Here is a 13,532-nt window from a genome sequence, read left to right as displayed (position 1 = left end):
ACGCCCTATGGGACTCCCAATTAGGGCCGGATGTGATACAGCCTGGATTCGAACCAGGGACTGCAGATGTGAACAGCAAAGGACGGATATGCAGTGCCTTAGACCGCTGCGCCACTCGGTAGCCCCAACTGTGCTTCTTGGATACAATTGTGGGGACTAGTCTTGATAAATCAATCAGTACTTTTTTTGTGTTTTCACAGAATGTCCGTTTTGGATAGCCAAATTGAGGTGAGTGTTTTTCTAGCCTCAAAAATGATTTGCTATTGGTATTTTATTACATGTTAGTTGTGTATGGCTTACTTAGGAAATTAACAAAGACACTTCTATGTCTGTCTTTTTGCCCACTGTGAAATGCAGACCCATTTTCACCCTAATGGAATACTGGGCCAGCAATCCAGCACATTTTACATCGGACGTAGAGTTACGACCCATTTACAACCAACTGGTGCAACCAGCCCCAGGAGGTCCTTTGTCCGAAGTGTCCTTAATCTGGTTTATGTATGGGGGTTGGTGTACCATTGGATCAGGCCCCTTTTCCCAATTTGCACCGCTTGAGGGAAGGGGTGCTTTGTTGTACCCCTCACCGGGTGACCGACACTCTGTATTGCGTGCATTGTCATCTTTTTGTCCCCTCTTCCTTTGTCTGGATTCTTTTTGTTTGTGAAGCCAATGGCCCATTCTGTCCCGATAGAGGAGACATACATACATCTCATTTTTGTGATTGCAACAAAAAAAACGTTGTGTAATGTTACAATAATGAAACATATAGATTTTATGTTTCCTTTTCGGGAGGGGGCCGAGCTGTTATTGCTTTGTAACATGGTCCCACACTCCTTAATGTACTTTTTTGGGGTCAATTCTAATGCATGGGTGCTGAATAGTGTTTTGGTACTTTTGATAATGTCACCTTCACATTATTAGAGCATTTGACTGTCACTGGGCTACAGGGCGATGTTTTATTGAGCGAAGGAAATAATGTTACAGGATGGCTTCATTTACCCTTTATGGACAGTTATATAACAGGGTTATAACGCATATTATAATATTTCTAATTTATAGCCTGCTATCCATAAAGCTTGATAAATTAAGCCGGGAACTAGTAAAAATACATTAGGAAACATATGGGCTCTATTTTACCCATCACAGGAAATAAGGGTGCTTTGTCAAATATGTTGAGAAGTTTGAAGAAAGACTTTAAAAATCAATCCCAAAAACTTGTGGGCTGGGTTTAGCCCAGTCTTGTCTTTCTCTGGGGTGGTCACGTGCGTTGGTGACTGTTTGTCAGAGTCAACGGCAGTGTATGATTGGCTTACAGATTTAATACAGGGCCCTCCCATAGGCTGTTGAAAACTACGTCTCTCGGATCAGCTGTTAGTGTGCCTCAACAATAACAAAGGGAACAGTTGGGACCTCGGAAAGGCTCGGACAAAGTAACGAACTGTGTTGCTCCGAATACAAAGGTCCATGTACTTAATTTCTTCTGCGAAGGAAACTTTTTTATATATATTTTCTAAAAGATACAATCTACCTCAAAGTCTTAAGGATTTAATCACTAAATATCAGTCCTTTGCTGTTCACATCTTTTCTTGCCGCAGGTGAGTTTTTTGGGGGGGTCTCTTTGTTGTTCAAAGAACACGCAGTAATCTTTTGCAATTCAATTGTAGGCCATTGTTGACATGACATTATTTTCAAAGAACGGTTTAGCACAAACACAGCCTATTTCCACTGTTTTTATGCACCAACAATGTTTTGTGTAGCAAAAATAAGATTATCGGCCTGTTTTTGCCAAATAACAGGCAGACGGCAGTCTACTGAAAATGTATTATCATGGCAAGGTCTATCTATATGTCTCCCGATCTATTGAAGGAGGTGCTATTTATATGCACAAAACAGAATTGTACTTTGCTGGCAGATTAAGATTGTAAGAGCTGCGACCCGCCCAGGAGGTGTAGGGTTACGCTCTACACCCTCTGCTTGTATGCTAGTCAACAAACCATCCTGCAATCAAGACAGCCTACCACGATTTGAAGTTGTTATTGAACCCAAAATGTGCCGTATTTTGTTACTTTTGATGTAGTACCTTAACATTTATTTATATTTTCAGTGATTTATTTGTTTTATTACAGAACCAATATCAGGCATTTTGATCTGGGTATAAACCTCATGGAGAATATCCATATGACGTAATCGTTACGGTACTAACGTTCTCTGTTCCAAGGTGTCGACGACAGGCCTCCAACCAACCATCCAAACACCATACGACAAGAAAGTGAGCTCTCACACAACCTACCGTTTCATTTCGTTACTAATAATATACTGCCATTTTTATGGGCCCAATATCACGACGCCCCCCCCCCCCCCTCTTTCTTTGTGTTCTATCTGAATTGAGCCAGCGTTCTTGGGTAGGAAACAATGCATGCAAGCGATATTTTGTTGAGGATGAACAGGTGCAGGAGATTATAACCCAATTGCCTATTGGACATACTGTAGATTAAGTCTCATAGAAAAGCCCGCAGTCCCTTGACCTCATTGCACAGCTGTTCATTTTCGCTGAATCTTAGAAATGAGAGGATATTGAATCAAAGAACGAAGTGTTTGCATTCGCTTGCAGGACCAGGTTTCAGTTTCCAAGTTTCAGTTTGGTGTCTACCAAACAGCGATCTTGTCCTTTTTTGAACATTATCATTAAGAAGCTACTGCAGTTCTCAGCTTTTCAGATCTTACAAAACCACAGATCTCTAATTATTGGCTGCACTGCTCTGTATTTGTTTTCCATAAATGTGTACATGCATACGACTCATAGTTTACAATTGCACTGACAAATGTGGCTTCACAGCAGGAATTTAATGTTGTCTGGCAGAATAATGATTGTTGTGTATCAGTAATCCTGCTTCAGGTCAGGGGTCATAATCTATGACCTGAAGTGAGTGTAAAGGCTGTGCTGTATCCCTGGTGTGTCCGTGTGGGGGTAGTAGTTCACTTTATCAGCAGAGGAAAATGCTGTCTGGCTTTTTACACTCTAGTCAGTGGGACTGGAGGTCTAATTGCAAAGAAAGGTCAGGCCTTTACCACCAATACTGGGCTGTATGGTCACAGAGTTGACCCCTAGGTGAAGATACAGCACTATAGTGTGTGTTCTATAAAGGACCACCCCTATCAGTGAACAAGCTGCTAGGTTACAGGTCTATTAAGCCCACACATATTTGGCCAGTGTGTCTATGTCAGTTGGCAGCTAGGTGGTGATGATGGGTCTATTTCCATAATTGCCTTTATGAGGGATGTCTGGTAGATAGGCAAATGATACCCACACCTGTAAACATTTACGACCACATGCGGTGCATCTTTGAAGTTTGTGACAGTTGTGAATGATCTGGCTACCCTTTTATATGTTTTAATTATCGAGTATTAGAAATTTAGAAAATCTGGTTTTGGCAGAGAGTGTTAATATTGGACTGTCCTTTCAAACTAGTAACCCAGAAATAAACACAGATGTCCTTCCAGTTCAGTCTGACACATGTTTTCCTCCTGCCAATTGCCCAAAAGCCAAAGGATATTTGCATGCATCTCCCCCCTCCTTTTTCACACAGGTCTTTATAAGCTCATGTATATGGTCTCAAATGTGTCACTCAAGATCACAACAAATTATTCTCTCTTTCTCCCCCTCCCCTTTTGTCTCTCAGGTCCTTTGTAATTTTTGCACACGTCGAGGTGAGCTATGACCAGACTTTGCACGGCTCCCCTCAGATGATAGACATCCGTACCTTATTGAAGCACTTTAGCACCTGCAGCTGATGACCAAAGTGCCTGTTCCCCACCCTCACCCCGGTCCTCGCACCACTCAGCCCCCCCTTGGTCCTGCCGCACCCCCCCAAGGAGTCCCAGTATGTTCCAGAGGCTCACCAGCGTCCTGTTTGGGGACGATGTGGAGGAGGTGAGTGGGGGAGGCCCTGGAGAACAGGGCTTTGGCCAGAAGGAGGAGGATGAAGAGTGGATCCTGGTGGACTATCTGGGTGAGTTTCAGAACATACACAGACACACACAAAGGAAACCTTCATAAACAGTCAAATACACACTCTAAACACAAACAACCCCTCACACACCATAACCTCCTGGTATTCATGTACAAAACGTTTCAGATGGGTTCAACAGTGAGCATCATTTCCATACAGTCACGTGGTGGGAACTTCACTGCCTTTTAAAAGTCAACACTGATTATTTGATGCTGCAGCGATTGTTTTTCCATGTGTGCATATTATCAGATATATACATATCATCAGCATCTAAGAACTGACCTTATCAAACTGATTGGCTATGCAATCCTTGGGTGCCTTATTGTCTCCATAAACCACCGTTTTGTGCCAACACAACCTAAGTTCACCTGCATTCACAAATGCAGACACAAGGATGCTACTCTAAGCCCTGGCAAGGTTCCCAGTATCCATACGCACAAAAACACATACACGTGTGCCCAGACACACATGGTTCTACACATATACAGTATATAAATGCCGCTCAATAACACACACACACACTTGTTCATTGGGGAGAAGGGAGTGCATTCACCCCGTCTGTACCTGATACATCACATCTCATATTCCACAAGTGTGTGAATATTCAAGGTGTGAGAGACTGAATCCTGCTGGCCCACTTCTGTACGGGGGAGGGAGGGGGGGGGGGTGGTGGAAGGGATATGGGGCAGTATATGGGCAATATGTCTGTAAACGGGTCAAACAAAAGCATGAGGGGAGGAAGATAAAAATAGGCCCGGTAGAGTTACCCTTCTAGGCTCTGAGGAGTGAGACGTGTGGGCAGACAGCCCAGCAGAATTCCCCTCCAGAATTGCCACCAGTCGGTAACGCAGTCTATGACCCAAACCACCTGGGACTAATGCATTCATAGCGTTGTCTATCATGTCCATTATTCGTTATAGGACTTGTATTACATATGTAGCTCATGGCCTCTTACGACCACCTTTGGAAATGCATTAAGGCTGAGAATGTGTTCATAAACCATGTGACACATCATTCATTACAGATGTTCCAGGTAAATGCTTAAATGCCTATAAAAGCATTCATAATGCTTTACGAACAGGTGGTTGATATATTACCCTATAGTCCAGCACTCTGTAGCCTTACCCAAACTGTTATGTGATCATATAACAGTATGATATAATAATGATTCATCTGATCACAGTGAATCTCTAATATCAGATGATACATGGAATCATAAACCCTTTATTACGTGTCTGTTTTATAGAACTGTTAGAGTGAATGCAGTAAGCAGAGGTCAGATGTTTTGTCTCTGAAAGCGTTGAATAATTCTTTCCTGCACAGGCTGCAGTACCATGACCTATTTTGCAGTAGGGATTGATTCCACACGCTTAAAGTGTGTGCTATTTAGTGTGTACCCGCTGTATTCCTAGAACACTTTAACAGCTCAAGTTGCGCTAGTCTCCTACTTCTTCTAAACTGCCAATCTATTATATCAATAGCGTAGACTGCTTTCCTTCCCCCGTCCTACGTGAGCACACACATACAGTATACACACACACACAAACACGAGGTGGATGGTGGGGTGAGAGGATTACAGGTTCTAATTGGCCTTACAGAGACAGTGATGAGGGATGTAAGCTGTTTTAGGGTTCTGCTGCATTGCTTGGCAGCTAAGCGTGCGGATCACCCTGAAGGTGTGTGTGTGTGTCAGCATGGATGAGATTTACTATTTGTATTTTTTTGAGTTAACAAGGTGGCTGCACTGCCGCTGACACGCGTGACAGAGAAAGATGAGGATGGAAACTGAAGTGTCCTTGGGAGTGGGTGTATTTCTATCACACACAGACACCGTAACACAGCCACACACTCAGAAATGAACACGCTCTGAGGAACACAACACATCTGTACACACTACATCTGAAAAGGAAAGAGAGGAAACCTTTCATGATCATACACACACGGGAACACATCCAATACACACACACACACACAGTTACACACAAAGAACACAGTTACACACAAAGAACACAGTTACACACAAAGAACACAGATACACACAAACATGCACACACTCAGCTGTTTGTCAGAGATTCTGTCCAAAAAAAGACAGACAGTCAGCTTTAAACTTTGGCCAGGAATTAAGTTTTGTCCAGACGTCTGCAGGCTATTTTTAGTATAATGGGAACCCAAACAGCAATCTGCTTGCTTTGATTCCCATCTGGTATCAAGTTGCTTTTTCCGTCATACTTCCCATATGGCAGTGTATTATTCTGACCTATTCGTGCACTATTTACAGTAACACCACCAAGTCTCAAAGCAAGACATGCTGTATTGCCCAGGGATGCAGTGAATACAACTTCTCGCTCCAGCCAAACCACCTCATTTAACTTGATTAGATTTATTCAATTGAAACTTAGTTTCTCTCCTAACCTTTTAAGCAGCATCACGAGTTGAGTTAGTTAGCTAGTGGAAAAACATGTTTTGGTGCATTCTAGAGACTGTAAAGCATTTGGCAAAAGTTTGTTAGAGGGAGTTGCTGATGCTGCTTGATCCTATGAGTGACAGCTCTTGCGCACACACACACACTATAGTATTGTGGGTCAGGCATGTTATTCTGACCGATAGAACACTGCTCTGTGCCTGTAGGGCTTTGACACCTATACGTCAGGGGAAAATATGTTTTTGTTTTGATCGCTAAAGCCATTCTCTCTGTGCCACATTGCCCCCTAAAGTCATGTCATGGTATTGCATATGAGTTGTCATCCCACCCAGGTTGGCCTCAAGACCATCATATTGCATATTTTGCTACAGGGAGTTTTACACCTTTTTTATCACCAATTATAAAACTCAATGGTTGTAAAAAAAACATTTTCACACATACCCTACATGCTTTTGTTGCAAACAAACTTTCCATTTCTTATTTAAATGTAAATTGTGCTGATGTATCCTAACCAATCCCTGCCTTTCTCCTCAGCCGAGGCCTGCTCCAGCCCCTGTGGTGATGGCCTGTCTGAGGTGGAACTGACTTCGGAGGAGGAAGGGGACCTTGTGGTCGTCCCCTCTCCCATCGCCAGCTCCCCCATCCGCTATGCCTCCTGCACCTCCCTGGACTCCACCGCCGACACCGAGGATGGGGGTCCCGAGGAGGAAGAGGGGGGTTTCCAGCGCCTGGAGGCCTGTTCTCTAGAGGAGAGCTGGTTCGTTACTCCCCCACCCTGCTTCGGCGGGGGGAGGAGGGGCAAGCCTATGGTACTGGAGACCAGCCCCCTGGAGAACCTGCTGATAGAACACCCCAGCATGTCTGTGTACACCACCCACTGTCCCCCACGACTCTCCCTCAACCTCCCCCTCCCCCTCTCCCTCAACCTCAATCTCTGCCTCCCCCCCGTTGACACACCTGCCGCTGTGGGCATGGAACCGGGACGACGGTCGCTTGACACCCCCTGCCACAGGTAGGACTTGTTGCTACAAAAATACTGGCAGTAGTGTTACAGCACCTACATTTTGTGAATTTCCCATGTCTTCTTATATGGGCAGAAAACGTACATTCTTGTTAATCTAACTGCACTGTCCAACTTACAGTAGCTATTACAGTGAAAAAATACCATGCTATTGTTTGAGGAGTGCACAACAACAATATTTTATCACGGCAACTGGTTTGATACATTCACCTCTGAAGGTAAATAATGGACTTACATTCAGTAATCTTGCTCTGAGGGTCCCAGAGATAAAATGTAGCATAATTTTGTTTGATAAAATAAATGTTTATATTCAAATGTAGGAACTGGGTTCTACAGTTTGAACCCCTGCTGTCTGTGTAAAAGTTAGTGTGTAAGCTAGTGATCCATCATGTATGACATTCCTGGGAGTGTGTAAACAAAAATGTTGTATTACCATATAATTTTGTATGTTCTCTATAGTTACAGTGGGGCAAAAAAGTATTTAGTCAGCCACCAATTGTGCAAGTTCTCCCACTTAAAAAGATGAGAGAGGCCTGTAATTTTCATCATAGGTACACTTCAACTATGACAGACAAAATGAGAAAAAAATCCAGAAAATCACATTGTAGGATTTTTAATGGATTTATTTGCAAATTATGGTGGAAAATAAGTATTTGGTCAATACTTTGTCATTGCCAACAAAGGGTATATAACAGAGGTCAAACATTTTCTGTAAGTCTTCACAAGGTTTTCACACACTGCTGGTATTTTGGCCCATTCCTCCATGCAGATCTCCTCTAGAGCAGTGATGTTTTGGGGCTGTTGCTGGGCAACACGGACTTTCAACTCCCTCCAAAGATTTTCTATGGGTTAGAGATCTGGAGACTGGCTAGGCCACTCCAGGACCTTGAAATGCTTCTTACGAAGCCACTCCTTCGTTGCCCGGGCGGTGTGTTTGGGATCATTGTCATGCTGAAAGACCCAGCCACGTTTCATCTTCAATGCCCTTGCTGATGGAAGGAGGTTTTCACTCAAAATCTCACGATACATGGCCCCATTTATTCTTTCCTTTAGACGGATCAGTCGTCCTGGTCCCTTTGCAGAAAAACAGCCCCAAAGCATGATGTTTCCACCCCCATGGTTCACAGTAGGTATGGTGTTCTTTGGATGCAACTCAGCATTCTTTGTCCTCCAAACACGACAAGTTGAGTTTTTACCAAAAAGTTATATTTTGGTTTCATCTGACCATATGACATTCTCCCAATCTTCTTCTGGATCATCCAAATGCTCTCTAGCAAACTTCAGACGGGCCTGGACATGTACTGGCTTAAGCAGGGGGACACGTCTGGCACTGCAGGATTTGAGTCCCTGGCGGCGTAGTATGTTACTGATGGTAGGCTTTGTTACTTTGGTCCCAGCTCTCTGCGGGTCATTCATTAGGTCCCCCCGTGTGGTTCTGGGATTTTTGCTCATCGTTCTTGTGATCATTTTGACCCCACGGGTGAGATCTTGCGTGGAGCCCCAGATCGAGGGAGATTATCAGTGGGCTTGTATGTCTTCCATTTCCTAATAATTGATTTCTTCAAACCAAGCTGCTTACCTATTGCAGATTCAGTTTTCTCAGCTTGGTACAGGTCTACAATTTTGTTTCTGGTGTCCTTTGACAGCTCTTTGGTCTTGGTCATAGTGGAGTTTGGAGTGTGACTGTTTGAGGTTGTGGACAGGTGTCTTTTATACTGATAACAAGTTCAAACAGGTGCCATTAATACAGGTAACGAGTGGAGGACAGAGGAGCCTCTTAAAGAAGAAGTTACAGGTCTGTGAGAGCCAGAAATCTTGCTTGTTTGTAGGTGACCAAATACTTATTTTTCTGATATTTTTTTCTCATTTTGTCTGTGTTAGTTGAAGTGTACCTATGATGAAAATGACAGGCCTCATCTTTTTAAGTGGGAGAACTTGCACAATTGGTGGCTGACTAAATACTTTTTTGCCCCACTGTATTTACTTGAAAATGTATCATTTGACAAATTCGGCACATTTGGGCAGACTTGATACAAAATATTGTCCAGTATTGCAATGCTTCACTGGATCAATTGGAAACGTTGCACACACACTGCTGACATCTAGTGGCCAAAATCTAAACCGTGCCTAAACTGCAATATTATATGATGGCCTTTCTCTTGCATTTCAAAGATGGAGTTTTTTTTTTGTATTATCTTTTACCAGATCTGATGTGTTATATTTGTTAGATGTTAGATCTAATATGTTGTATAATATTATATTTTGGGGGTGGCAGGTAGCTTAGTGGTTAGAGCGTTGGGCCAGTAACCGAAAGGTTGCTGGATCGAATCCCCGAGCAAGGCACTGTTCTCCCGGTAGGCTGGGTTTTTTGTTCTTATCTGACTTGCCTATTTTAAATAAAGGTTCATTTTAAAATTGACATAAAAAAAAATATTAATCCTACATTAATTTCACATTTCCACAAACTTCAAAGTGTTTCCTTTAAAATGATATCAAGAATATGCATATCCTTGCTTCAGGTCCTGACAAGTAGTTAGATTTGGGTATTTCATTTTAGGCGCAAATTGAAAAAAGAACATGGATTAACCAATCCAGCCCCCTTCCTGTCTCCCCCTATAGGCCAGAGACGGTAGTGCAGTGCAGAGCCGGCCTCCATGCTGTCTGCTATGCGGCTGCCGTCCCAGGCCTCCTAGACCAGGCACAGCAGCATGGACGACTGGCCCAAAGGGTACGTGGCGCCGCCCAGCACCAGCTCCTCTCCCGCAATGCCCTGCGCCGCCTCAACCTGCTGCGTACTGGAGGGGCCAAGCAGGTCAAGACCACCACCACCTATCTACACCAGCCTGGCCAGAGGCATCTCAACTACTGAGGTCCTGGCCCTATCCCTTACCCTCCAACCATCAATTCATCCATCTGTCTCAACCTGGATCCACGAAAAGAGTTCATCCTGCAACATGCTCTCCATCTTCCCTCCATCCACCGATCCTCCACTCTGAAATGAAGAGACGTGATGAGGACTCCTTTAGAATAAATGCCATAGGTCACTTTACTCCGCCGCAGGTCCCCACCACCACATGGTAACTGGGAGAGACTGGTTCAATTAGATATTACACCTGTGGCGACACTCTCCGCTTTCACCCACTCTGCAATGGTTGTGTGGTGTCATAGTGTGGCTGTATATGCTGCCATAGAATGGTTGTGTGATGTCATTGATTGATATCATGGAGTTGCTTATATGCTGTCGTAGTGACATTGTAAGTGATGTCATTGAGTTGTTGTATGCTGTCATAGAGTGGTTGTGTGCTATCAGAAGAGGGTTTGTGGCTTAATAGAATGACTGTGATGTCTTTAGAGTAGGAGTAGGCATTTAGAAAAGGAAAAGTCTTTCACTTGAAATTAGGACAGTTTAACAAGGTTGTTTCTCATGCCCCTCCAATGAAATTGCTTCCTCTCTCACTTCATGGCAAACTAATGTAATTTGTCATTCTGATGGCCACAACTTACTTTTCAAAATCATCACCTCCCCTCTCTTGACTATGGGTGAACCTGCCTTGAACTTAGTAATTCAGTACTTTCACAATATTGTTTGAGAAAATGATGGTCAAATACTGGGTTAAATATCACTAAACGCCTTGTTATAATAGTAGAATTTAAGATAAAAATAAATAAATGTAAAATGTATTTAAAAAAAATTCCATAATATTTTTTAAAAGAAAAAAAACGTATATTACATATCAGTATGAAGTTAGTATGAGTGTTTATCTACATAGGTATGTTTGTAAGCGGCGGTTTGACTATGTTAGTGTGTGATTTGTTGCATGGTTGTATAGCGCTAGTCTCCAGATGTTGAGAAAACAGAAGAAGAAAAATGTTTTTGTATCTTCTCATATTGTTTGTTCTAAATCTGCAGTCCACTTCTCAGGGTCATAGCCAATCACCTTCACACTTTACTAAAATGCAGATTACTTGACGGATGTTAATTGTCTTTGTACATACTGGAGCCCTTCCAAATTTGTCATAGTGTGCTTTGCCTTGTGGTAATGTTTGTGATCAATGATTGACCTTTTAAAAGAATTGTGTGCGTCTCGATAAAATAGAATTTGAACGTTTGCTTGTCCAAGGACTGTGAAAATGAACTCCTACTCTCTCAATCGACTGTTATAACCCACCAAAATGGAGTGAAACCATTAGTCTTTTTAATTTTAGTTTGTGTTTTTTTTCTGTGTACTTTCCATTGTTTTGAGTTAGATTTTTGACCTGTTCTTTATTTGCTTAGTTACATAACTTAGTAATATTATGTTAAAATGTCAACCAAAAAAGTAGCAGCAAACTCTAACCTTGCAATAGTTTATATTACTATTGTTTTTGCTTTTACAGTATATTCTTCTTTACTTTAACAATGTTTGCAAATTGAAGACTTGTGTTCTGAAATGGTCAAGTTTGTGACAACATGAATCTGTGCACTGTAGTGGTAAGAAAGCACAGAGACAACTCAAACACCCAAATAGCCTATTTTAGTTTCACAGAACCTCTAAAAGTCAAGTATCCAGGGCAAACTCAATCATATTACGATAACCTGATATTATGACCTAATATCACCTGTTTCTTTGTACTTATTGGGGGAAATACACAGTACATACATGCATACATACATACTCCGATGTATTTAGCATGGTAGCATTAAGAAGCAGTAAGGTGGTTTTGTGTGGTTTTGTCTCTATCGTTGTAAACTGATTTATAGTGAAGTGATTTAAGCCTAGCCATTGTATTGTGTTTTTTTATTTTCAAATTTCTCCGATTGCAAATCATTTGACGTGTCAATTTTTGTACTGCATTGTTGTGACACGGGCAACAGAACGAAGGGAATGGAGGAGATGGCTATGTCCTCATTTTTGATGTGTGCTGGAAGGAGCCATTTTGTTTTGTCCTCGGCTGTCTGTCTGAGCTCTTTGATAATAACAGGGATTTGTATTTTGTTTTATGCCTTGAATTTGTTGTGGATCACGTGCCTTCCAGGTTAAACAGTATAATGACAATGCATTAATGAAGAACTTGAACTGTTGTCCAAAAGGACAACACATACAAAAGAAAATCAGCTATGCACACAGGAGGTAGCTTCTCTTCGTGAACCACCCAGCCCATGTACAGCTTTTATACACAAATGTAGCAAACCCGTTTTCTCCTGTGGAAAATTTGGTGGCATTTTTTTTTTTTACTACGTGTTAGACTTCTGCTTTGGTTTAGTTTACTGGAATAATACAGCACTTTGCCAAAAAAAGTGTAGGAATTTGAGCGTTAACTGTTATTTATCTACTTAACTGATTGCATTATTTGTATTTTGGACGGATGAGAGATCAATTCACTCTGTTTTTATGGTCAGCAAAATTTGCAAATGAGAATGTGGTAGTCTGTTCTAAAACTGTAATACATGATCTGTTGTCATGATGTAAGCCACAGTCTACAATAAATGTTTTCATACACATACTCTTCCGTTTCTGTCCATTTGATCCATTTAACCTTTATTCTACCAGGTTTATTCAACTAAGATGACATGTCTTTTGCAAGAAAGACCCACAGCCAGGCTGGACTTAATTTCCAAACCTAGCCCTTTATGGGACTGAGCTCAAATGTTACTTTCAGTATGACATTCTCATGAGTTCTGAATGAAAAGTACGTAACTGCTTTGCACAGCAATATTAAAGCATAATAAAACGATTAAAAGATGGGCTTCATCAAACAATTGAGAACGAGTTATCACAAATGTTTGACCAATCACAACAGAGCAAAGTAGTTGCCAGGAAGATCTTCAATAACTATTACAAACAAACAACTGATTCAACACTTCAGAAAACAAACAGTGACCCAGAAAACAATAACTCTGATAAAATAATCCTATACACTTGTTTTAAAGGCCACAACATTGAATAATGATTGTTTATTGTGTGTTGAAATCGGAGGGGTATGCTACAAAGTGGAATCCAAATGTTGATTTTTTTTTTAAAAGCTCAACTTTATGCTTTTGGTTGTTGCAAGCTTATATATTAAAAAAAAATGCCATGTAATTCCTTGATCCTTCTTT

At 41.8% G+C, this 13,532-nt stretch overlaps 1 protein-coding gene across 3 annotated transcripts; it reads left to right on the top strand.

Moving 5' to 3' along the window:
• Positions 1–1,352: 1,352 nt before the first annotated feature.
• LOC110513844 (tumor protein p53-inducible nuclear protein 1) lies at positions 1,353–12,937 on the top strand. Of its 3 annotated transcripts, none has more exons than XM_021593541.3 (5): positions 1,353–1,595; positions 2,219–2,269; positions 3,681–4,010; positions 6,967–7,444; positions 10,073–12,937. In XM_021593541.3, exons 3-5 carry the CDS (start codon positions 3,884–3,886, stop codon positions 10,320–10,322), a joined length of 855 nt encoding a protein of 284 aa, XP_021449216.1. In that variant the 5' UTR covers positions 1,353–1,595; positions 2,219–2,269; positions 3,681–3,883; the 3' UTR covers positions 10,323–12,937. The 3 variants fall into 3 exon arrangements, with proteins under 3 accessions (XP_021449216.1, XP_021449219.1, XP_021449217.1); XM_021593542.3 differs by having other exon boundaries at positions 1,374–1,595; positions 2,127–2,269; XM_021593544.3 differs by lacking the exon at positions 2,219–2,269 and having other exon boundaries at positions 1,362–1,595.
• Positions 12,938–13,532: the final 595 nt, after the last annotated feature.

Source organism: Oncorhynchus mykiss, chromosome 3, assembly GCF_057628025.1.
Source record: "Oncorhynchus mykiss isolate SJ-2025 chromosome 3, ASM5762802v1, whole genome shotgun sequence".
Taxonomy (NCBI): Eukaryota; Metazoa; Chordata; class Actinopteri; order Salmoniformes; family Salmonidae; genus Oncorhynchus; species Oncorhynchus mykiss.
Note: the sequence above shows the minus strand (reverse complement) of the source record. Positions and strands in the feature narration are given on the sequence as shown.